Here is a 24189-nt window from a genome sequence, read left to right on the forward strand (position 1 = left end):
TGGCTACAACTATTTCCAGCCTCAAAAGTTACCAGTTCATCAGAGGCAGCACTTCAGTGGCCCTTGGGTCCTGGGTTTTGGTTGCAGATTCATCACCATGTTGTTTGAGATATCATATTTCTCTCCCTGTCATGTTTTAGAAGTTGACTAAATCTGATATATTTCTCAATGGTTAGTAGCTACAGAAAGTAATTAGAGAAACAGGTCTATTAACAAAAGCACAGAATAAAGCATGAGAATTTAGATGTTTAGTTAGTAAAGTTTATTTATGTATTTATTTCTTCTTGGTTTGCCTCTTTTCTTTGGGGTTCTGTTACTCAGAATTTCAATTCTATGTCTACCCCTCTTTCTGAGAAAATAGAAAAATATAAAACAGATGCTGCTGAAAAGTTGCATGGTATATAATCGTGCTTTTCAAAAATTACATTTTACTTTAAATTTTCAAAAGCTTACTGCATAAAGAAAAAATATATAACCCATAGCTTTGCACGTACTAAGCCTTTGATGGTTAACCTGGGTTCATCCTAGATTTCATTTTATTTGCCCTCACATTAATAAAAATTCATTTACATCCACATTAATAAAAAAGAATTTAAGACAGAGTTTTATTCCTTATATCTCAAGGAACACTGTGAGAATAATAATAATGAGAGCTAACAGTTGTTAAGTGCTTATTATATGCTAGACGTGAACATAAGACCCTTACTTCTACTACTTTATTTTAGGGATTTTTACTATCCCCATTACCAATGAAGAAACTGAAGCATCCTGAAATTAAAAAATCAAGTGAAGCAATGCAGATTTCCTTTGGTTGAGAGGCAGAATCAATGGCACTAACGCAAGACTTTGGATTGTTTAGGGAGATGTGATGGTGAGCTACACAGATAAAACATAGGCCATCATCTTAGCCCTGAATGAAGGCTTTTAGGCTGAAAATATCATGAAAGTGACCAAAGACCTTGTTCACATGGGTTTGGACAAAAAAATAGGATTTAAAGAACTAACCAAGAAAATATTGCCCAAGGGGAATTTGTAGAAATAGAACTTCAAGTCCTAGAAAACCTTAGGGTTAGAGATATCAAAAAAAGGTTGATTGAAACCCTATGTCAGGGGAATATGCTGTCAAATTTAGGAGGTGTCGGTGGAAAGATGGTGGGGTTTGTGCAGGTGAATCTCCTGAGTGCCATGTTCAAACGTGTTGATCTCCAAAGCAGGGCCATAAAGTGCACACATTCCCTTTCCCCTTTCCTTTCCTCTCTTCTCTTCTTTTTCCTTCTTTCCTTCCTTCCTCCCCCTTTTCTCCCTTTCTCCCTTTCTTCCTTTCTTCTTTCTTTCCTTTCTTTCTTTCTTTCTTTTTTTTTTTTTTTTTTTGCGGTACGTGGGCCTCTCACTGTTGTGGCCTCTCCCGTTGCGGAGCACAGGCTCCGGATGCACAGGCTCAGCGGCCATGGCTCACGGGCCTAGCCACTCTGCAGCATGTGGGATCTTCCCGGACCAGGGCACGAACCCGTGTACCCTGCATCGGCAGGTGGACTCTCAACCACTGTGCCACCAGAGGAGCCCTCTTTCTTTCTTTCTTTCTTTCTTTCTCTTTCTTTCAATGCCTGGACTACAGTTTGGGCCTGTTCAACCATAGACATCTTAGACAAACAAAAAATATTTTCTTTCCCTCTCTATCTTTCTCTGGCACTGTTTGATTCACCTTTCATCAAACCTGTTGAGGCCAAATAAATTAAAGATACAAAAGTAGTCTAGTTCAGCTTACCAGAGTTCTCCTTACTGGGAGATTTTGGGTTTAAGACCTGCTAATTATTTTCCTTTGTGAATTTTCTTACTCAAGTACTCCACAGGAAGTAGAGTGGCTGTTCTTGGGTTTCCTATCCAAATACTATTTATTGACACCAGAGGCTTGTTATAGAAGTTAAGTGTTCCCCTCCTCTCAAGGCAAGTGAGAAGGCTTCAGTCTCAAGGTGATTAATCTGTGTCTCTAAGAGCTTGAGGGAAGCAGAGATGTTTAAAGACTCAAGCCTGGAGAGTCTAGAGAGGGTGACTGCATTGGGGGCCAACCCCACATCCACTGGTTGTAGGACCATGAAGTGGCATGGTTCTCACGAGCCTCCCTGGGGAAGGGAGGGGCTCAGTTAGTTCTTGAGAGATACTGTATCCAGGAGGATCATTTGGATGAAAGAGGTGACCCCAGGAGGGGTGTGGACCTCCTAGAAGCTGGGAGACTAAGAAGGAAGTGGTAAGCCATCAGTTAGATTTCCTGCATCAGGGGAACTTCAGTTGAGAAAGTCTCCCTAAAGAGCATGAATATCTGAAGAACCCACAAATACGGCTCATGCATCTGCCATTTCTGGGAGACATGAAGGATCTATTGTAAGAGGGCCATTCCTGCTCCTTACCACTTCCTTCTTTCCTTCCTCCTCAATTTGAATTAGCTAAAAGCAACACATACTGAATGCTGTTAGAGAGCAAGTGTGGATGAAAGAAGAGGCTGGCCTTATCCAACTTGCTCACTATAAATTTTACAGTTTTAATATTATATCAGCTCAGTCTTTTAAATACTGAATGAGAATATCACTGCTGCTGAAAAGGATTAGCACAACTGGGGGCTTATCTAAGAGTTTATCCTGGGGCACGGAAAGAACTACTTGAGAGAACAGGTTTGACAAGGAAGTAAGTGGGAGAAAGAACAAACTGTGCTTAGACTACCCATGCCAACTATTATAATAAATCAAGTATGGCAGTGAGATTTCACAAAAACTCAGAGAACAAAAGTCCTAGACTTGGGTAAATATAACCTGGGAAATAAACAAGGTGATAAAGATAAGTATGGAGAAAAAAATGATAGAGATGCTAAAAATATAAGTATATATTTATTTATACTTATTTACATTTATATTCTAAAATATATTTAACATATAATAATAATATATTTAAATATATATATGGTGTTAGAAATAATCAGAAGAAATGGAAACAAAATATATCTGAATATGTTTCAACTCCAGAAGGAAAATCTTGCCACCTCTACAGTGCTGTATAAACCCAACAACAGTATTTTATATGATGTGATGTAAAAGAATGAACAAAAGAAATAAAGTATACAAGAAAAACATTAGTAGAATGGGAGAGGGGTGGGAAAAAGAAGAGAGATGGAGAAGAGGAAGAAAACAAAGAATGAGATAGAAATGAAAATTACAGAACTTAATTCAGAGAATGGAGGGTCACTTATCTCTACTGCACCAACACGGTGTGGTATGTGCTATTAGTTTGGTTTAAATAACTGTGTTTAGATCTGATGTGATACCAGGAGTCTGGCTTCTGCTTAATTGATTAAGTTCTCTCTTGTCTGTTTCTCCTCATTTGGTTGAGAGCTGTGTTCATCAGTTACAACAAACTTTTCTAACGCTTTCTCTCTTATTTCTCACTCAGGGCTGGCTTGTCTCTGGCGACAAAGCTCTGTGTTGCATCCAAGTTTCAGCTCCTTTTATTGCCAAAGGGCCTCAGGTGACAACAAGGCTGGGTTTGAACCAATGGAGAGTCTGAATTTTCCTCTTTGTTTGAGGAAATCAGTGACTTTGGATGAAAACATGGAGAACAAGTAAGCAGATTGCTATTTGTCACCCATAATCATCCTTTCTTTTCTTCCATAGGGATAGAGTTACAGCCAGATCCTTGGCTGCCTGTCTAGAGGTTAGATTTCTTAGCCTCACCTCGCAGCTAGCTCTGGCCATGTGACTAAGGGTTCTCCAATAGGATGTGAGCAGAAGACTCTGGGTCTTTCCTTTAAAAGAAATAAATGGGTGATATCCCTGTCAAGAAAAGGCAGTAAACAAATCATTTGAATTCTTGAAGAAGAAAACCAAAATAACGGAAGAAATAATTGAAGATAAGTTCAAGAAAGAGTTTTCTGAAATTATTTAAAAAATGAATATACCATGCAAGAGGGAAGGGATGTGGGAACAGATGTATATGTATGACTGATTCACTTTGTTATAAAGCAGAAACTAATAAAAAATGACTATACATATCATAAGTACATGTATTTTCACTCTGTAGCAGAGAAAATTGACTCCAGTCAACCCTGAAATATATTCCAGCAAACTTACCATACTTTAAAGAATTGAATGAGCAGCCTGGGCAAAACAACCAAGTCATTTTCAAGGGAGAGGGATCTCGTTGACTATAGAATTTTCCATAGCAACATTTAATGCCACAGAAAAAAAGTACAAGAAGTACAAAATACTTCTAGAAGTAAAGAGTGAGCAAATTATTTTCAGGTATAAATAATAAAAACAAATATTTTGAATAGGGAAATTCTGGAAATACTGTTCCTATGAGTACTTGTTCCTTTGAGAAGACTACTAGAGGATCCACTTCAGCAAACCAAGACAGGACTGGAAAAATTTTGGCAAAAGGATTAAAATAAAAATGGAGATGAGGTGACAGACCAGGGCATAAATGTATATGCCCGTACAATATAGAAATTATACAATATAAAAAAAATTGGGAGGAAGGGAGAAATATGGGTGGTAGGGCAAGGTCATAGCTTGTTCTACAGCTAGGAGTCAAAGGGTATTATTTGGATAAATAAAGGATAAATATAAAATATATTTAATAGCTAAGAGGTAAAAATAAAGGGCACATCATGGTCTAAATTGGGTGAGAAGGGAAAGAGAAATAGGACATACACTAATTTTATAAATCTCCTGGGTGGGAAATTAATGGGTTCTGCCTAAAGAGAGGACCAAAGGTATCATATAAAGGTAATTCTAAGAGTAATCACTATAACAAAAGTACAAACCTTTGTAAATATCAGAAGTATATACTCCTAACCAATGGAAATATGGGAAATGAGCAGGGGCTCAACCATTCATTTCTTTTAAGGGGAAGACCCAAAAGAGGCTCACATTTTTTCTACTCAGATGCCATAGTCGCTTGGCAGGGCAGGGAAAGCTGGGAGGGTTAGTCTCAGCTAAGCAGTCATATGCCCAGCTGTAACCACTACCACAAAAATGCAAACCTTCCTAAGTATCACAAGTACATATCTGCACATAAATGCATTGAAGACAGAATGCAGAGTGTTGACATTTTTAATATCTAAGACACTAGAACAAGATGAATCAAGAATATAAATTAATAGGACAGGAACAAGTTCAAACACTTTGGTCCTAAAAATAAAAATAGATGGACTTAACTCACTTATTTAAATAAAATATTTTGAGATTAAATTACAAAGTAAACCTCAACTTTTAACCATATACAAAACACTCAAGTAAAAACATATTTTTAAATGTTGAAAATAAATATATAGACAAAGGTATATTCAGCATACATCAACAAAAAGAAACCAGGGAGTCATGATCTGAATTTCAAAGAAAGTGTGATTCAGGCCAAAAAGTTTTAAGCAAGTAGAAAATACAGGAAATACCATGAGAGGTAAAAACACTCTACTAGTAGACAATTTTATTGTTATGTCCCTCCGTCCACAGGTGATCAAGTGGACAAAATGAGGAGGCTATGAAAGACCCAAATAATATGTTTTAACAGGGTTGATATTACTGATACATATTCAACTCCATACCCAGAAAATAGAAATAGAGAATGTACATTTTCTCCCACCCTCTCTTAAGTAACTCTTGGGTCAAAGAGTAAATATAAATCCAAATTGCAGGCTATCTGGCAAACAACAATAATAAAATGTTGCCTATGAGAACAGATGTATTATTTAATTTAAAAAACTAATTCTAGAAAGAATGAAAATATGTATACATACAGCCAATTTTCATTATTCACAGATTCCATATTTGTGAAGTCACCCACTCCCTAAAGTTTATTTGCAACCCCCAAATCAGTACTCAGGGCCCTTTCATGGTCATTCATGGTCATTCATGGTGATGCGCAGAGCAGTGAAAAATCTGAGTTGCCGGCCGCAACTGTTCCCAGATGAGGTTGAACGAGGCAATGCTCTGTCGCCTTGTTTCAGCTTATTCTGTAAACAACTGTCCTTTTGCCGACTATTTAGTTTCATGTTTTTCTCATTTTTGTGTTTTCTGTTGGTGATTTTGCTGCTTAAAATGGCCCCCAAGCCTAGTGCTGAAGTGCTGTCTAGTGTTCCTAAGACTGTGATGTGACTTATGGAGAAAATCTATGTGTTAGATAAGCTCCGATCAGGCATGAGTTATAGTGCTGTCGGCTGTGAGTTCAACATTGATGAATCAACATATATATTAAATTAGGTGTCTTTAAACAGAAACACTCATAAAACAAAGATATATATTTATTGGTTTACAAAAATGTGACCAGAGGCTCACAGGAACCAAACCCTGTATTTCTCCTGGGAGCAAAGGTACAAGATTAGCTATATTTGTGTTTGGGGTGATTCATGAAACCCATATACCATGAAAAATGAGAACTGGCTGTATATGTATACACATGCACACACACAATTATTTTCAGAGTTCACCCACTTTTTTCATTGTTTTTTATTTCAGTTATTATACTTTTCAATCTCAGAATTTCTATTTGGTTCTTTTAAAATATATATATATATAGTTTTGAAACTTGATGAATGAATGTGGGGTGGGGGTTAGGAAAAAGGGAGGAATCAAATACATCTTCTATGCTTTTGGCTCAAGCAACTGAGTAGAATTAGTGCCATTTACTGAGATAAGGGTGAGTGGTGGTGGATGACAAGTTTGGGAGTGAAATAAAGGAATCTGTTTCATGTGTCAAATTTGAGACTCCAAGTGGAAGTTTGGAGTAAGAAGTTGAACTTATGACTTGGCAGTTGAATAAAGGCATCAAAGGAGGTGAAGTATAATTGGCAGTCATTAACATATTGATGGAATTTATAGCTACCAGACTGGATGTAATCCCTAGGGATGAAATCTCTCCTACATGCCAACATGTAGATATCAGGAAGACATGAAGGGACCATCACCACCGATAGAACCACCACTATCGACACTATCATCAACATCACCAACAAATGACCAGGAAGGAGCTATTAGCAAGTAGGAGACCACGATTCTCCAGAAGACAAGAGAGTGCATCAGGTTCTCCCAGCTTACTCACCTGATCACAGTGATGCCAAGGCTTGCCAGGTGTTATGAGGCAAGAGGCAGTCAATGACCTCCCAGTCAGAAAGGCCATGATCAGGCCACCCTCTGATAAGCTGTACCAGCTTCATCCTCTTGACTGGAGAAACCAGCTTGCTAGGGACAGATCCCTTCAGGTCTAATGCCCAGGCTCCTGGGAAGATGTTTGCCTTTCCATGCACACTGCTCTCCACACCTGCTGCCTACCCCTGACTCACCCATGAGGTCAGCAGGGCCGCTCATCTATGGTCAGTCTGTATAGTCCTCTTGGGAGCCTGTGGTGTAGAGGCAGCCTCACCCTTACAATGAGATCTACAGAGAATCCTCATTAGCCAACAACATCGATTATTACGTCACTATCCATGACAAAGAACTAACTACGAAAAATTACCAACCTTCTAATTGTAGTTTGCTGACATTTCTGTATCCCTCCCTTTATTTTAATGTCTTTTTTTGGCTTTAAGTATACAATCATATATTTGGATTAAACTTTTCACAAACTGATAGAATTAATTTATTCATTTAAGTTACTATCCAACACATTCTTGGATGCATCAATATGCAGAAACTTAACTATTTCTAATGCAGACTCTCTTCTTACCTGCCACACAGCAGGAGGAAAGAATTCCTTTGATGCTAGGAACTTTAACCTGGGGCAAGGACAGATGGAGGAGGAAATCATCCCAAGTGTTTGGGGTATGACACTGGTCTAACCTTGCGGAATTAGTACTTTTCTGTTTCATCATGGTGGAAGAATATGGAGGTTCCCACGTTGCATTTAGCACCTAAGGTTGCTAGATTGTGGGCCTGTGTCAACAAGTATATGTGTCACTGGGAACCATTGCTGTGACTGGACCCTGGGCTATGTTGCAAATGAGACCCTTGGCTCTTTGCCTCTGGGTGAAACTCAGAGTTTTTAAGAAAGGGAAGATCTGGGTGCACTTCTTTATTCTCTGGAAGCAGGGGTCACTGTGAATTATCTGGCCACATTATAGGACGAGCTATGGGAACTTCAGATGCAGTCAACAGAATTCTACCCAGTCTTTAGCATGAGCACAAGCTTGGCCAAAGTCTTTCAAAATCTTGGCCTCTCTGCGGAAGCCTTCTATACCTCTGTTTTGGGGGATATCCCAAATCTGGTTTTTCCTTCCATTATGCCAAATTCCCATGCTACACCAGTAATGATGCTCAGTTTTGAAGTCTGTTTGTATATCTTCACCCAAAATGGGTCCCATGAAGGAAGACTGGGTTTTAGCAGTCATTAGTATAGATGTGGTCTGATTTTCCAGGAAAGAGAAGTCGTAGAAGTTTGAGAGTGTGAAATGGGTAAATCGAGCCGTGAAAATTGAAGTGGGATGAGGCCCACAAGGATGAGGTCTGGTAAATAGAACGTGTATAAAGAAGAGTCCTCAGTATTTGGAGATCAAAGAAAAACTGTAGAAAGTATTTTAATGATACTGGTAATAATATTTAGCCTATAAGTAGTAATGCTTATTAAATATAAGATATAGTTTTAAAAAAAGATATCGTAAACATCCTCACGTAAATGCTGAACAAATCATTCACATTATGTATTTAGGGGAAGGCAAGAAAGGAAATTTGAAAAAAAATGATAAAGATCACAAGCTGATTCAGATTTAGCAACAAGATGGGAGGCTGAAGTAGAAAAATTTATATACATCTTATTTTACTGTTTTTAAAATACTTTCCAGGTTCTTTTTTCTCTATTTCTGCCAACACAATCCAACTCTATGGGTCTGCGTTTCTTACAAGGCTAACTAATCAAATTCCAGAGACCAGATTTTTAAAATGTAAGTCTTCATAACTAACAGAATTACAGAAAGAGGAGGGAAAGTCCCCTCAAACCATAGCTGTAGAAGGAGAGAGAGCAGTCTGTACCACAAAACTAACATAAAGAATTGATCTGACAGTATTAAATTGAGAAATTTCATAAGAAGATAAGTCTTGTAAAATATGGAGACGTGTCTGTTTGTAACCATTACCAATTTGCTCTGTTCTCTGTAATATAAACTTGTCCTTGAAAGAGTTATTTGTAGGGGTCTTGTAATAACCCCCTCATTTGAAATTATTGCCACTTCTTATAAAGACAATTTCTTCAGAAACTTAATTCTGATTGATTGTCTTGATCATTTGGGGGCCTGACCATAATATTTTAAGTGACATTTAGATCCTTAAACTATATAGATGCTTGTAAGATTTTATATTGAATCAGAAGAAGATCCTTGGCATTCTGACTTCCTCATATGCAAATGGATAATAAAATGACCCTAGATTTCCTATTTAAATAAAGATTTTGAGAGTCTTGTCTCACTTAAATTTATTCCAGCTATTTTGTAATGGGAAAAAAAGATATTCATAGAAAGAAACAAATGACTTCGGCATATACATTTTTTAAAGGTGTATGAAAATTCTTAGTAGAAGAACATTAAATAAGATGTGAATAAATGGGTATAAGTCTTTGTTCTCCCCAAATTAATCTGTAACTTCAACACATTTCTAATTAGAGCTTCCAATGAACTTGGGAAGGAAGTGGGGGAATCTTCTTGAGTTAATTTTAAAATTCACCCCCAGTGAATCATCAGTCTGGTGCTACTTCTGAGCTCTCCTTTATCTCCTGCAATTTTCTTGTAAAAGAAAAACTAATATATAGACAAGCAAAGACACTGTGTGATCAAAGTGGTGGTTGAAATCATAATGTAATAGTGTAAGGAATATTTTTAAAATTCTCACCTCACATATACACAAATAGGCAAAACTCACAGGGTTTTGGATGTAAATATTAAAAATGATAAGGCACTTCAAATATTCTAGAATCAAATATAGAACAGTATTTTTTAAATCTTCAGCTAGAAGCTGTTGTAAATATGATAGGACACCAAAGAACTAGAGAGGAAAAAACTAACAAATTTGATTCCTAAAAATGTATAACTTCTCTAGGATAAAATATTCCATTAACAAACCTAAAAGAAAAACAACAAATGGGACAAAATGTTAGGAACATATAGAATCAAGATTTAATGTACATGTATATCATATAAAGATTTCTATATTCATTCAGCATGGTAAGAAAAATACAAACACCACAACATGACTGAGCATTCCATGACAAAGAGTTCTATGAAGAAGAAAAACAAATGACCAATAACAAATGGAAAATACTCAACCACACTAAAAATGAAAATAGTGCATGTTAAAGCATCCCTTAAAAAGACTTTTTGTAGTTCAATTTAAAATGTTAAATATTTTAATTTTCTAGATATGGTATAATAATTTTAAGAGAGAAAGTATGCATAGAATTATCCTATTTAGATAAATAAAACTACATTGCAAAATGTGTTAACACATGCATAGAAAACTTCTGGAAAAATATATAACAGTGTTTTTAAGAAACATTTTAAAATCAGCATAAAAAGCAATGTGAAGATATGAGCATTTTGAAAAAATAGTTACTTTAAAAGGCATTAATTTTTTGTCTCATTAAAGGTATAGAAAATAATAATAAACTTTAGCATTAAAAAATAGTTGGTTTGTAACATGAAAATCGAGTAAATTCTTATGCACTCTTACTTCTGTTCTCACTGTGTTTTCCCAAAGTAGAATTGCTTCCAGTATCCGTGGTATCTAGAAAGTAACAGGTGGTGGTCAGAAACTAAAAATTTTGAAACTGTAAAAAACTGTAAAACTTTGAAAACTCTCTTCACTACTTATGTGCATCAGTTTCCTCATTTATGAAACAGGGATAACAACAGTTATGCTGTTCAGGTTTTAAATTTCTTATGAAGATTAAATAAGATCTTAGTTGCAAAAGCTAATGAGAAATCACTGTGTAAATCAGTAACATGCTAGAGAGCATCCTTCAAAACTATATGGTGAGTTTATGAATAGTTGTCTGAGGTCTTTTATTCCTGTCAGGGCAAAGGACCATTTATTTGTCTTTTGAGGCCTTTCCAAGGTTGTGACAAAGTGACACTATTATCTACCAGCAGAAGAGTACTTTTATTTCTTTGCTCCATGATACTGCCATTTTTACCAGTGTATTTCAACGACATCATCCATGTATAATCAACAGGACCCATTCTGTTAAACAGAATTCTTTTCTCCCTGCAGTTCCCCAATGGGTCAGTTCAAGCAAATGAAGAGGGGAATGGGATTCTGACATGGACTGGATGTACTCCTTGTCAAAGTATGTTTAGAGTCAAGTGCATCAGGAACTGGAGCTCTGATTTCAGACTCCTGACATTCTGCAGCACAGGCCCTGTGACCTTCACCTTCCATAACTGGCCCGCCCCCTGTTGTGAGCTGGTAAGAGTTCTCCTTGAACACCGATCACCTACCACAGCTCCCCCAGGGTCTGTGGTGTCTGCTGAACCACCCCTACCCTGACCTTGGGTGTCCTTACCCATCATGTCAATGCTTGGCTACTTTCAGTCCATGCTTCTTGGCTTCTAGACACACTTTTTGAAAAACACATGACACGGGAACATTTCTCAAGTCCTTGGAGCTCTGTTCCTAAGTTATGATTTGTAAAGAATTTTCATTTGCACCCCTCCCCTCACTTCTGACCAGCCACCTTTCATGGACTCCTACATCACAGGGTGACTCTGCTTCTGAGGTCGCTTTCTCTTTTGTTGCTTCTCACTGTCCTTGTCCCTTCCTTTTAATCTGCCTTTTCTCTTTTCCTCTTTGCCCAAAGTATGTATCTTTGTTTTTCTATTTTTTCTTTATATGTTTTTCCCATCCATCCATTAATGACGTTTTTTTTTTTTTTTTTTTTTTTTTTTTTTTTTTTTTTTTCTGTACGCGGGCCTCTCACTGCTGTGGCCTCTCCCGTTGCGGAGCACAGGCTCCGGACACACAGGCTCCGCGGCCATGGCCCGCGGGCCCAGCCGCTCCGCGGCATGTGGGATCTTCTGGGATCGGGGCACGAACCCGTGTCCCCTGCATCGGCAGGCGGACTCTCAACCACTGCGCCACCAGGGAAGCCCCCCTAATGACGTTTTTTTATACATTTGTACTTACTTTTATGTGACATTATTCTTTTCCAGAAATATTATTTATTACATTTATATGTATATGTATATACAAAATTCAATCATTAAAATAATTTTTATAGATATTCTCATATAAATACTATAAGAAACTAATTTTTACCAGACAAATTCCAAATGTTGGAATACAGAAAGTGGACTTTTTTTCTATTCATTCAACAAATGTGCTGAGCATCTTTCATGTACCAGGTGATGAGGTGAGTGATGATGATGCATGAAGAGTGAATGTTTGTCAATCTTATGAGCAACCAGGGAACTGACACTTAATGAGTGAATACACTGAAACATGGAGAATGTTAGGACACAGATTGTACAGGATACTCTGGGGAGGCAGAAGGCAGGAGGAACTTGCAGAGTTTGAGATGAGGGACCTCTTCTGGAGGAGGTATCATGGAAGCAGTAGTTAACCAGATTAGGGAGAAAGGTGACTAAGATGATAGTCCCAAATGGATGGAGAAGCATGTGCAAAGGTCTGGATTCAGCAAATACAAGTAACCAAAAGGAGTTTAGTATGTCTGAACATAGAGTGAGAGAATGAGACGGAATCTCAGGAGCCTCAGATATGGAGCTTTGGAGATCACATGAAGAAGAATTAACTTATTCCTAAAGAAAATTAAATGATATTTGGCTATTATGTAGGAAAGCAGCATGAACATAATTGCATTTTTGAAAGATCAATTTAGCTAAATCACTTAGAATATGTTTGGTGGGAACAGTATGAGAAGGAGGACAAATAAGGAGCCTGTAGACCTAGTTCAAGTGAGAAGTGATATAGATATGGAAGAGAGTGCTGGCATGGGGATGGAAATAAATGGACAGGGTGGAGACACATAAAAGGAATGATTGATAGAGTTAGGTGACAGATGGGGTACATCAGTTGAGGAGATGGCTGTGTCACAGATGACTCTGAGAGTTTCAACTTGAAAGAATGAGTCAGTTAATAAGTGGTTTAGAGATAGCAAACACTGGAGGAGTAGACGCTTTCTTTAGGGGGCAAGATGACGTGCTCAGTTTTAAAAGTGTTGAGTCTGAGAGACATCTAAGTGGAGAAGTCTAGAACCTTCAGGACCTTAGCCAGAGGCCTTTCTGACACTTGGATAATTGGGTTTGGAAGCTTAGAAGGCAGAGCTGGGCTGGAAATGTGTGTTTAGGAACCATTAGATTGTAGATGGTGATTGAAACCATAAGAGTACATGAAACCCCTTTGGTGAGGTACCTGGTAATCTGGGTGAGTTACAGGAGCCACTTTGATACCTGGGGACACCTTACCCTGAAAACTCACTGCTGGTGTGAACCACCCCTTGTGCCAATGTTGCTTTTGTCTCATGGTCATCTCAGATCCCACAATTTCTCCATCTCTCTCCTTTCTTTCTTTTACACAGCCCCTTTCTCTCTCTACCATTCTTCTCTCATCTTTTAACCCTTTATCTAGGCAGTTATCTCTGTGCCTCATCTTTATTCCTCTCTGTTGATTGCTTCCTGTATGTATCTCATTTTGTCTAGTTTTTTATGCTTCTGTCTCTGGATCTAGTTTTACTGTTGAAGTAATCCTCTTTATGTTGTCACATCACTTTCTGTTTTCTCTTTGCTTCAGTTTGTTTCTCTTAATCTTATCTTGATCTTTTGGCTTAAAAAATTACAATCTTTGTGTTTATCTATATTTCCTTCAACCATATTTGGCTTCATCTCAGAGGTTACCACTTTCATTGTCACCATCTGCCTGCTCTTTTGACACTGACCACACTATTGACTATTATTACTTCTGTCAGTTCTCTATGAGCTTTCTACATCACAGGACTGTCCGTCAGTCACAGACTTTATTATCATGTTTCTGGTAAACTTCCTAGAGGTATCTTGAAAATTATCCATCTTCCTCTACAAAACTTCCCAATCTCGTGATATTTGGATCTCATGTCCACTTAGAAAAACTTGACACTTACTCAGATATCTTTCAATTTGAAGAAACTTACTCAGATATCTTTTCAGCCTAATTTTTCAATTATTTCTCCTTGCATTATCCACTTAGCATCACCTCCCTCCACCCAGAAGCTGAGCTCTTCTTTCTCTTTTGGCTCCTTCAAACCTGTTGAAAACAGTCCAAATCTGTGCACAGGCCTGTCTGTATATGAGTATGTGTATTGGTGTGTGCATGTATGGCAATGTTTTGGGGGAGAGATAGGTAAAGAAGGAAGAGCTTTTCTTCTGTGCAGACACTAAAACAAAGATAACTGAGAACTAGTATCACAATTGGCTTTTCTATCACATGCTAATAGATTGGCATCTGTTCTGAGTCTCTTCCTCTATTTATTTTTAGAGCTTTGAATCCACAGGACATTGAAGGGAAATAAGGAAACAGCAGACTGTAGGTGGCGACCAGGAAACAGACTCTGATGTGGTCATGCTGATCTATGTTCGAAGCTCAGATGGGCTGAAGAAAAATATACCTGTCCAATGACTACACCTCATATCCAACAGATTTTCTCTGTCTCTTTAAATCTAGCCACACCTCCTCCTCCTCCTTTTCTTCAATTTTATGCCCATCTGTGAACTTCGCTGTCCCTGATTTCTCTTAACTTCTGTGTTGATTTCTCTCATTTCATCAGTTATACTCTTAATATCTGTTCCTTTTTATTTCTCTGCTCATCCTTTTTGGCATTATCCTTCTAGGTGTTCTGTATATCATACAACTGGTTCCATTCCTACCCTCTCTGTTTCTTTACGGTTTTTGCTTTTTCCCTCTCAATCTGAATATATATTTCAAAATCCACACCAATAATGGTGGTTATATACCCATCAATATATATACATATATATGTATATATGTGTGTATATGTATACACACACACACACACACACACACACACACACACATATATATATATATATATATATATACATATGTATTTATTATTGTTGCTAAATAAGTTTTCTTGCATCAGGCACTGATACATTCCCCTGTGAATATGCCAGGTCCCTCGTATCCCCTCTTTGGACTCTGATCACGTGACACAGCTCTTATCTTCCTGCCCGTTACATAAAATAGTCACCCTTTTTTACCCTTATACATTTGTACATCTATTTCCTCATCCTAAAATGAGGAAGCAAGAGTTAGCCTTCCTAAGTCTTAAAGATTTTGTGATAACAGAGTAAGATCTTATTTGCCAAAGGAATTTAAAATATCATGGTACAATCCAATTACAATGTGATGAATGTCTGTCACAAACTATACTAAAGTTTGAGAATGGTTGATCTGAAGCTTTTATTTCTGTCTATAATTACACAGCAGGACCAGTTGTCTTTTGAGGCTTTTACGATTACAAATGACATTAATGTCAACCAGTATATCACTATAGAAATCTAGGATCTTAGTGTTAGCAGGCATGACAGTAGTGTTTAAAAAGAGACCATCATTTTGGTGATTATTTCTGCTAAAATAAGAATATAAAATTACATACATTTAGTGAATATGAGTCATTCTATTAAACATGAATTTATAATAATTTCCTGCCTCTTTCCATTTTCTAAAATCCAAACAGTAGTTCCCAGGATTAACTGGATACAAGGTAGTCAAGGTCTCAGAATAAAATGCACCAGGAAACAGTGTCTTTTCATTCCTGACATTCTGCAGGCCAAGGCTTGGCATCCTAATCTTCTTTACCTGACTCATTTCTTAGTTCCTGAGTCTCATCTTCGTTACTCAGTTCTGAAGTGTCACTGCTGATCCCTGCAGAAAGAAATTAAATTCCTTTACAGTCTCAGCCTGTGTCCTAGGACCTATACAGCATGGAGTTCTTTAAAAGGAAATCTGGAAAGGGGAAGCTTATGTAGAAGAGGTAGGAATATTCCTACCACCAGGCCCCCTACAGCTCCAGCTGACAACCCAGTCAAGGTTGCTCCAGGGACCACCCCCAAGGCCGGGACTGGACACAACTTTGCCATGGAAGGCACTCGCTTTGGTCACTATTCTTTACCCTTTCCTCTTGTCTGCACATACTTCTGCTTCCACTTTGTTTCTTATCCAGGGGGATCATGGAAGCAACATTTTCAAGATGTCCGAGCCTCCATCAGCTGGGCCCTCAGTGAGCACCCCTCCACCCGGGGAACCACTTTATCCTTTTATGTGAGTGAAGAATAAACTTGTACTGTACTTGTGACACTGAACTTCTTGAGGCTTACAAGTAACATCAATTAGCCCAGCTCACCTAATTCAAAATGTATAATGTGAATCATCTAAAATGCCAACAAATTTATCATTTTATTTTAAAGGATATTACCAAAAATTTGAATGAAGCTTTTGTAGCAAAGAAAGATATTTGTTACAGCAAGAGTTTTGATTGTTCTTACGTCTTTTCCTATTGCTTATGCTGCAAGTTGATGTGTTTTCCATATCCCAAGGATCTAGGAAGGAAAGGAAAATACAACCAGTAATCTATATCTAAAAGAGTAGTAAATCTTATGACTACTCACATTCTAGACAGGATTTGGACTATAAAGACACATGATGATCATTTCTGTCTCTTCCTGTCTAAAGGAAAGTGAGCACTACCAAATGGAGAAAAGACCCCCCCAGTCCTTTAGCCCTAATTGCAAAGTCAAAGAAGTTTTGAAAACCAATATTTTTTCATAGGTTTGTACTAACTAGTTTGGCAATGAATTTGGACTTCAGCTGCCATGAATCCAATAAAATATTTATCACAGTTGTTGTGAATTCACACAATTTGCTGCAGGAACACTAATACGGTATATTTGAGAATGAGATTCTGTCCCAGACCCTAATGGAGTGTTTTATAACAAATAGGATATACACCACACTGTCTTTCTAAAATAATAAAACATTATTATCTTACATCTGGCTTTAAAGATTTTGAATAAACGATTATGAATATTTGCTAAGAGTCCAGGTTGTTAGTTCTGACTCTTCCAATAATTGTCCATATGTGATGTGTAAAGATCCTTAAATGTTTTATGTGCTGGAGTTTCCTCATCTGTGAAATGAGGGAACAACAGTTTTCTGACCTACCTTTTTAGGTTGTTGTAAACATAAAATGATACCTTACTTGTGAAGATGTTTTCAAATATCACTATACAGGCCAATGTCATGTTGCAGGTAATGCTGGGTTCCTACCTGGCTCTGCCTTTTACTCTCCATGTGAGTTCATAAAAGACCCTCGAACATTACCAACTCCAGTTTCCTCATCTATAAACCTGGGATAACCTGGTTACCCTAACTCCCTGTTAAGGTTTTTGTAAAAACAAAGGGAAGCTTTATTTATAAAAACCCTATGAGAAATCACCATGTAAGCCAATGATTTAACTATAATTGGGGTTTGATAGTATTTGGTCTTAAGCTATTTTTCCATCAATAATTTAATAGAAGCACAAATTATTCTGTGAAGTCTTTCTAAGTTGGGGACTTATGACAATATTAACAACAAATAGAGGAATGCTGTGCTTAGTATGCTCCATAGAATAAAAGCATGCTGAGGAATAAGTACACTATTTCCACTCTTTAGCATTAATAGATACTATAGTGGGTAGTAAAAGGTATAATTTTACTAGCATATTTTTGCTACATTTTCAATATATCAATTGACTGGGCTCATCCAGTTAAACAACAGTTTATATACAATGCCTTCTTGCCTCCTTCCACTTCCCAACAGGGCCAGAAAAGTTAAATGTGGAAAGTGATATCCTAGAAGGAATCAAATCAAGACACGTGGAGAATGCTCAGAATAAGATTCATCAAGAAAACAGAGCTCTGGATTTACACTCAGGATATGTGCTGTCCATGGCTGCAATCCTTATCTTCCTACATGAGCCATCTGGGATCGTGAGCAGGTGGCTTCTTTGGCCCCTCCTCCCTCACTTGATTCTAAAAAGTCAAGGTTATTGATCACTGCACAAAGGAACAGGATTCTCGAGGGGTTTGGGCGTGTGACCAAGGAACCCATTCAGCAGGAAATTCCCTCATAAGAAAACTTGCAAAAGTCTTGAAAAGCCATGCGAGGCATGACCTGCACCCAGGCCACTCGGGGCTGCCTTTCTAAGTCATCTGCTGTGGGATAGATTAGTGATGTTCCATTCCCTGTTCCCAGAGCAGGGACAATTCAAATGCAAGGGGCAACTTTCCTCTGCTTGAACCTTACCATCCTTCCCTTCTCTCTCTTCTACTTCTGACCCCTTCTGTTGTCTTTTCAAACTTCCTTCATCTGCTGTTTCTCATGTAGGGTACCTTGGAAACCTTGTGTTCAGGACCTTGTGTGAGCCTCCTCTCCTCACCTCCTCCCACCCCCCGCCAACCTGGTGCCCTCCTGAACTATTTGCAAGCCTGGGAAATAATCTTCTCACGTGTCTGAGCCGTAGATGTGTTTTAGGACTATCTTCTAGAGCGGTCTTCCTACTAGTACTAAGGCAAAAGTGTTCCCTAAAAACTGCAACAAATCTACATTTTACTTTGATAGATCTAGTGAGCAATTAGATTGAGTGTGTTATTTAAAATATTGCTCTTTTGTAGCACCAAGATCAGGTAACATTTTATTTCTTCTTAGGACTGTTCCTAGTGTGTTTCCATAAATAGGTATGTTTCTGATATTGTCTAGGTCTAAAAAGTAGAAAGGGACAAAAATTCACCAACTTGTACACTACAGAGACACAGATCTTATGGCAACTCAGGCTACCCATAGGATTGAGGAAATAACATTTTTTGTTTGTTTGTTTTTTGTGGGGTTTTTTTGTTTTTTTTTGTTTTTGTGGTATGCGGGCTTCTCACTGTTGTGGCCTCTCCCGTTGTGGAGCACAGGCTCCGGACGCGCAGGCTCAGCGGCCATGGCTCATGGGCCCAGCTGCTCCACGGCATGTGGGATCTTCCTGGTCCAGGGCATGAACCCGTGTCCCCTGCATCGGCAGGCGGACTCTCAACCACTGCGCCACCAGGGAGGCCCGAGGAAATAACATTTTGATAATCATTTCGAGCTTCAATTTTACAAGAAAATAATGCAGAATCCAGGACGCTAGCCTTGTTATTCCTTCAGTCTCCCATGAGACTTTGTAGAGACCTTGAAACATTTATGTTATTGTGTTTCCTCATCTAGAAGCAAGGGTTACAATGTCCATCCTGCTTGGCCCTTAAGGTTGTTGTAAGATATTGTTTGCAAAGGTCCTTTGAAAAATCACTGTATATGCCATGACTTGCTGAAGAATTCTGTCAAAAACAATCCTTTGGGTTTCAGAATGCCATATATGAGGTCTTTATTTCTGCTAACACTAGGTAGCTGGACAAGTTATGACATGATTCAAGTTGGTGATCAGATGATAATATGACCTTCCAATAAAGGAATACAGCCCACCCTTGAACAATATGGGTTTGAACTGCACAGGTCCACTTAAACTCAGATTTTTTCCATACTAAATACTACAGCAGGACTTCGCTGGTGGCGCAGTGGTGGAGAATCTGCCTGCCAATGCAGGGAACAAGGGTTCGATCCCTGGTCTGGGAAGATCCCACATGCTGCAGAGCAACTAAGCCCGTGTGCCACAACTACTGAGCCTGCGTGCCACAACTAGTGAAGCCCACATGCCTAGAGCCCGTGTTCCACAACTAGAGAAAGCCCCTGCTCAGCAACAAAGATGCAACACAGCCAAAAAAAAAAAAAAAAAAAGAAAGAAAAAGAAATTAAATACTATAGCACTAAATGATCCACAGTTGGTGGAATTCATGGATGCGACCTGTGTGTATGGAGGGCTGACTCTTAAGTTATAGGCAGATTTTTGACTGCACTGGAGGTTGGTGCCCTTAACCCACGCATTGCCAACTGTATTTAGCTTTTTGTTCTTTGTAGAAATCACCGCATAAATCCACCACTTCATTGGCATAGCAACTAGTAGTTTTTTTTTTTTGGCTGCGCGCAGGCTTTCTCTAGTTGCGACGAGTGTGGGCTACTCTTTGTTGCGGTGCACAGGCCTCTCATTGCGGTGGCTTCTCTTGTTGTGGAGCACGGGCTCTAGGCACACGGGCTCAGTAGTTGTGGCACGTGGGCTCAGTAGTTGTGGCATGCGGGCTCTAGAGCGCAGGCTCAGCAGCTGTGGCGCACGGGCTTAGTTACTCCGCAGCATGTGGGATCTTCCCGGCCCAGGGCTCAAACCCATGTCCCCTGAACTGGCAGGCGGATTCATAACCACCAGGGAAACCCGCAGCTAGTAGTTTTAAACACACTCATTACTTTGCTGGCCTATTTCTACTATATAATCAATATAGGGTACATATATTGATGAATGGGACCCAATAGTTAAGAGGCCTCATCCTCAGATATAGATTTCATATCTCTCTGCATTTCCCATAAAAGTCCAGTAAAATAAAGACAGAGAATGGGATTCCAGAGTAAACTGGAACCATGCTACAGAAGGGGCTCCGAATAAGATGCTCAGGAAACAGTGGCTCTAGTTCAGATTCCTAGCAAGTCTAGGCCTTGCTCTCCCACTTCCTTACCAGATTCCTTTCTCAGTGCTGATGTGGAGGGTTCTGGGGACTCGTCTCCATCACTGGATTCTGTGGAGTCCTCACTGCTGATCACTGCACAGAGGAACAAAACCACTTAGGATCTCAGGGTGGAGCCCACACAGCAGGAAACCCCAGAATGAGAGCACTAGGAAGATCTAGAAGCTAAGTTAACTCAAGGTACCGTGGCCTGTGCTTGAATGTGTGTGACCTGCAGGTTTCTCCAGGTCCTGCCCAAAAAGTAATGATATTCACAGAGGGCAGCTTTGCCCGTTCTGCCAACACTGTACTTCCCTCACCCCCATTCTACCTCTTACCACCACCCTCAGTCTACCTCTGACCCTCTACTTCATTCTACCTCTTTCTTTCATTCTTATTTTATTTCTTCACCTTCCTCTTGGCTTGGCCCATTTTCCCTAATTATGCCTGTCTTTCTGGGGATGGTATCTCTTTATACCTCACTTTGTCTTCGTGTGTTTCTTTTCCATCTCCTCTCTTGAATACCCTGGGTCTCTGATTTTTTCCCTTTTCTTTATCTTGTACCCCCGTACTTTCCTCTCTTGCTTTAGAAATTGTCTCTTGGACATCAATACTTATTATCTACCCCTTTTGTCTTTTGATATTTTTCCAGTTCCTGGGGAGTCCCTTCTGCTAAACTCACTGCACAGGGCACTGGCTCCCTCCCCTTCCTGCCTCTGTCCACGGCCACCTGGACTGGCTGGATGTACCCTGATGACCTGCCCCAGCCTCTTTCCCTGTTCCTGCGATTCCTGCTCCACACTGTGTCAGCCTTACCTATTACATCAGGTGCCTGGTTACAGTCAGTCCTTGCTTGGGTTTGCCATTCAACTTCGGTGTTAAAAAATGGCTTTTCCTTCTTTATATCCACCAGAAGGACAGAACAGGAATTGACTTGAAATCCATGGTTGGGTAGCTTTGCTTCTGGATCAAATTGTAATGAATGAAGAATTTTAATTTGTCACTCCAAAAGGGAGTAAGCACTGTTCATTAGCATTAACAGCCTTCTCCTTGTAATTCCACTGCAGGAGGGAGGCTTCACCCTGACCCTTCTCCTTCCTGCTGTTCAACTCTGTCCCTTTCTTTGTGTCTCTCTCAACTCTCAGGTTTTTATTTTATCTTTGTTTTTACTTTCTCTTCACTTACTTTTCTCATCTTTTGATGATTTTTTTTTTGCTTTTCAAAAATAAAAATCATAATTGCAGTATAACCCATAGATAAAAATGCATAAATCATAAATTTTAAATTATCACAGAACAAGCATATCTGGGTAACCATCACTTTGGTCAAGTAATAGGAGATTACTAACACTCCAGAAACCTCTTAGTGATGCCCCCACTAACTGTCCAGATGTATCTTGCTCAAGTTAACCACCACTTTGACACTTTTAATACCACAGATGATTGATTTTGCTAGTTTGAAATTTATACAAATTTATATAAGTGGAATCATTCACTCTTGCTCTCTCTCTCTGTCCCTCTGACTTTTCAAGGGCAGGGGTGGATTTGGCTTCTTTAGTCAACATGTGTGTGATAGTCATCTGTATCCATTTTGTATATTTATCTTCACCACTATATAATATTCCTTTATAGAAATTATCCATTAAAAAATAAAACCATAAAATATCCATTTTTGCTGGCTCAAGCTTTAGACTACTATGAATAACACTATGATGAACATTCTTTTGTATGTGTTTTGATGAAGATAATATGCATTTCTGTTGATCTGCTGAGGAATGTAACTGCTGAGTCATAGGCTATGTGTAAAGTTAGGATTGACAGAAGTGACAAAACCATGGTTGGCTTAATCCACTAAGTTTTGGGACTATTTTTTTATACAGCAATAGATAACTGATACAGCTTCCAAATAGAGATGTCCATCAGATCTTTGAATACAGATCTTCAAGCACTTGGAGGAATGAGTCTAGAGGTCAGGTCTGGCTGGAGATGTACATCTAGGAATCAATAGATGATGGATGGTACTGAAACCATGGGGAGGATGAGATGCCTGAGGAGAGGCCTATTTTTATCTGAGGCGGTTACAGGGCTATTTTGATCACTGCAGATACCTTACCTTTCTCAATGGTATTAGGAACAGCCCCTTGTGTCTTCTTTTTTGATGACTGTCTCCTCAAATGGGGCAATGTCTTGACTTGTCTGCTCTCTCTGTTTGGCCCACTCTCTACCAATTTTTAGTTCATTGTCCTTTAAATTATTCTCTTTGTGCCTCTCCTACCCCCTTTTTTCTATTTATTGGTATTCTTTTTCATCTGTATCTTTCTCTATTCATCTCTTTTCCTCTACATTTGTAATCACTGTCCCCAGGGTCCAGCAGGGTCTAGGACCAGGCAAAGGAGGTGCCTAGGGCACAAGAAGGTGCCAAGGGTAAGATAATCCTTATACGTGCCCCAGGGTCTCACCCTAGACCTGACCCTGCTGTCCCGTACCTGCTTTTTCAATGTATCCATTCTCTGTTACGTTTCCTACTTTCTCCTACTCTATCCCTGTTTCTTAATTATTATTATGACCTGCGTATGTCTCCTCTATATCAATTTTGTCTTTCTATATATTTTCCTCATTTAAGCATTCAAATCATCACCAAAGTTCTCCCTGTGTGCCATTGTCCAACAAACTCATCCCTCTACCTGCCACTTCCTTCTAAAAGGCCCTTCACCTGGGCTTCCTTACTTGTAAATCTGACCTGCAACATCTTACATGATTTACGTTTCTGTTGTAACCTCTGAAAAGGAAGTTGCAACTTATTTCTTTTCATCAGCTCCACAACATGGCATTATTTTGATTCCATGTCAATTTATCTAAAATCTATCTCACTCTTGTACTTCGTTATTTGGTGCTCCACAGTCCACCTTTTCCTATTCTTCCTCTTTGCATTCTCTTCCCAGGGACACTCCATCCACTAAAGAGCTCAGCTCTCCTTCTCCCTTGCAACTTACACCTGCTAAAATCAGCCAGAGGTTGTGGAGAAGGCTGTGTGTCTTGGACAGTGTTAGGATTGGGAAGGAGTGTATTAGTATGGGAGAACAAAGGAGAGCTTTTACTCTCATAGAAAAACAAAGATGTAATTAGAAAATTGGTAAGTAATTATTTTCTTCCCCATAAAGCAATGGGCTGGGTGTCTCCTTTCTTGCATCACCATTATTTGGCTGGATAGGTACTTGTTCGCAGGACTCTGAAGATAAAAAAGACCACAGAGACTTGCTTTGCCCTGTTTCTATTTTCTTGCATTTCATCCAACTTCTCTTTCCTTCTTATGTTTCTACTTATAGCCTGTCTGCATATATTGCCAGCTTCACCCAGTGAAAGTGCTGTACTTCATTGATTCTGGAGCCGATCTCTCCCTGACTCGTTCGACTTTTGTTTCTGTCTCTCTTCCTCGGTGGGGCTCTGCAACTCTTCTCCTTCTGTCTCTTAGTTTTTCCTTTCTCAGTTTCTTCCTCCAGGTCTCTCCCATCAATATATCGGGCCCCCTGTTCCTGCCTTCT

At 39.0% G+C, this 24189-nt stretch overlaps 1 protein-coding gene across 5 annotated transcripts in view; it reads right to left on the reverse strand.

Moving 5' to 3' along the window:
- The window catches only part of LOC309809694 (nuclear autoantigen Sp-100-like), an 88888-nt gene that overhangs the window by 11364 nt on the left and 53335 nt on the right, over positions 1-24189 (reverse strand). For 4 of the 5 annotated variants that reach the window (XM_082631053.1, XM_082631052.1, XM_082631055.1 and 1 more), the window contains exons 7-11: positions 21465-21611; positions 20661-20744; positions 16520-16573; positions 15834-15899; positions 10695-10748 (exon numbers count right to left, since the gene is read on the reverse strand). In XM_082631053.1, coding sequence (XP_082487179.1) covers positions 10695-10748; positions 15834-15899; positions 16520-16573; positions 20661-20744; positions 21465-21611 — 405 coding nt within the window. The remainder of the gene's footprint in view (positions 1-10694; positions 10749-15833; positions 15900-16519; positions 16574-20660; positions 20745-21464; positions 21612-24189) is intronic. The other variant, XM_082631054.1, reaches the window with a different exon arrangement.

This window comes from Mesoplodon mirus (assembly GCF_964341445.2).
Source record: "Mesoplodon mirus genome assembly, chromosome: 8".
NCBI classification, from domain to species: domain Eukaryota; kingdom Metazoa; phylum Chordata; class Mammalia; order Artiodactyla; family Ziphiidae; genus Mesoplodon; species Mesoplodon mirus.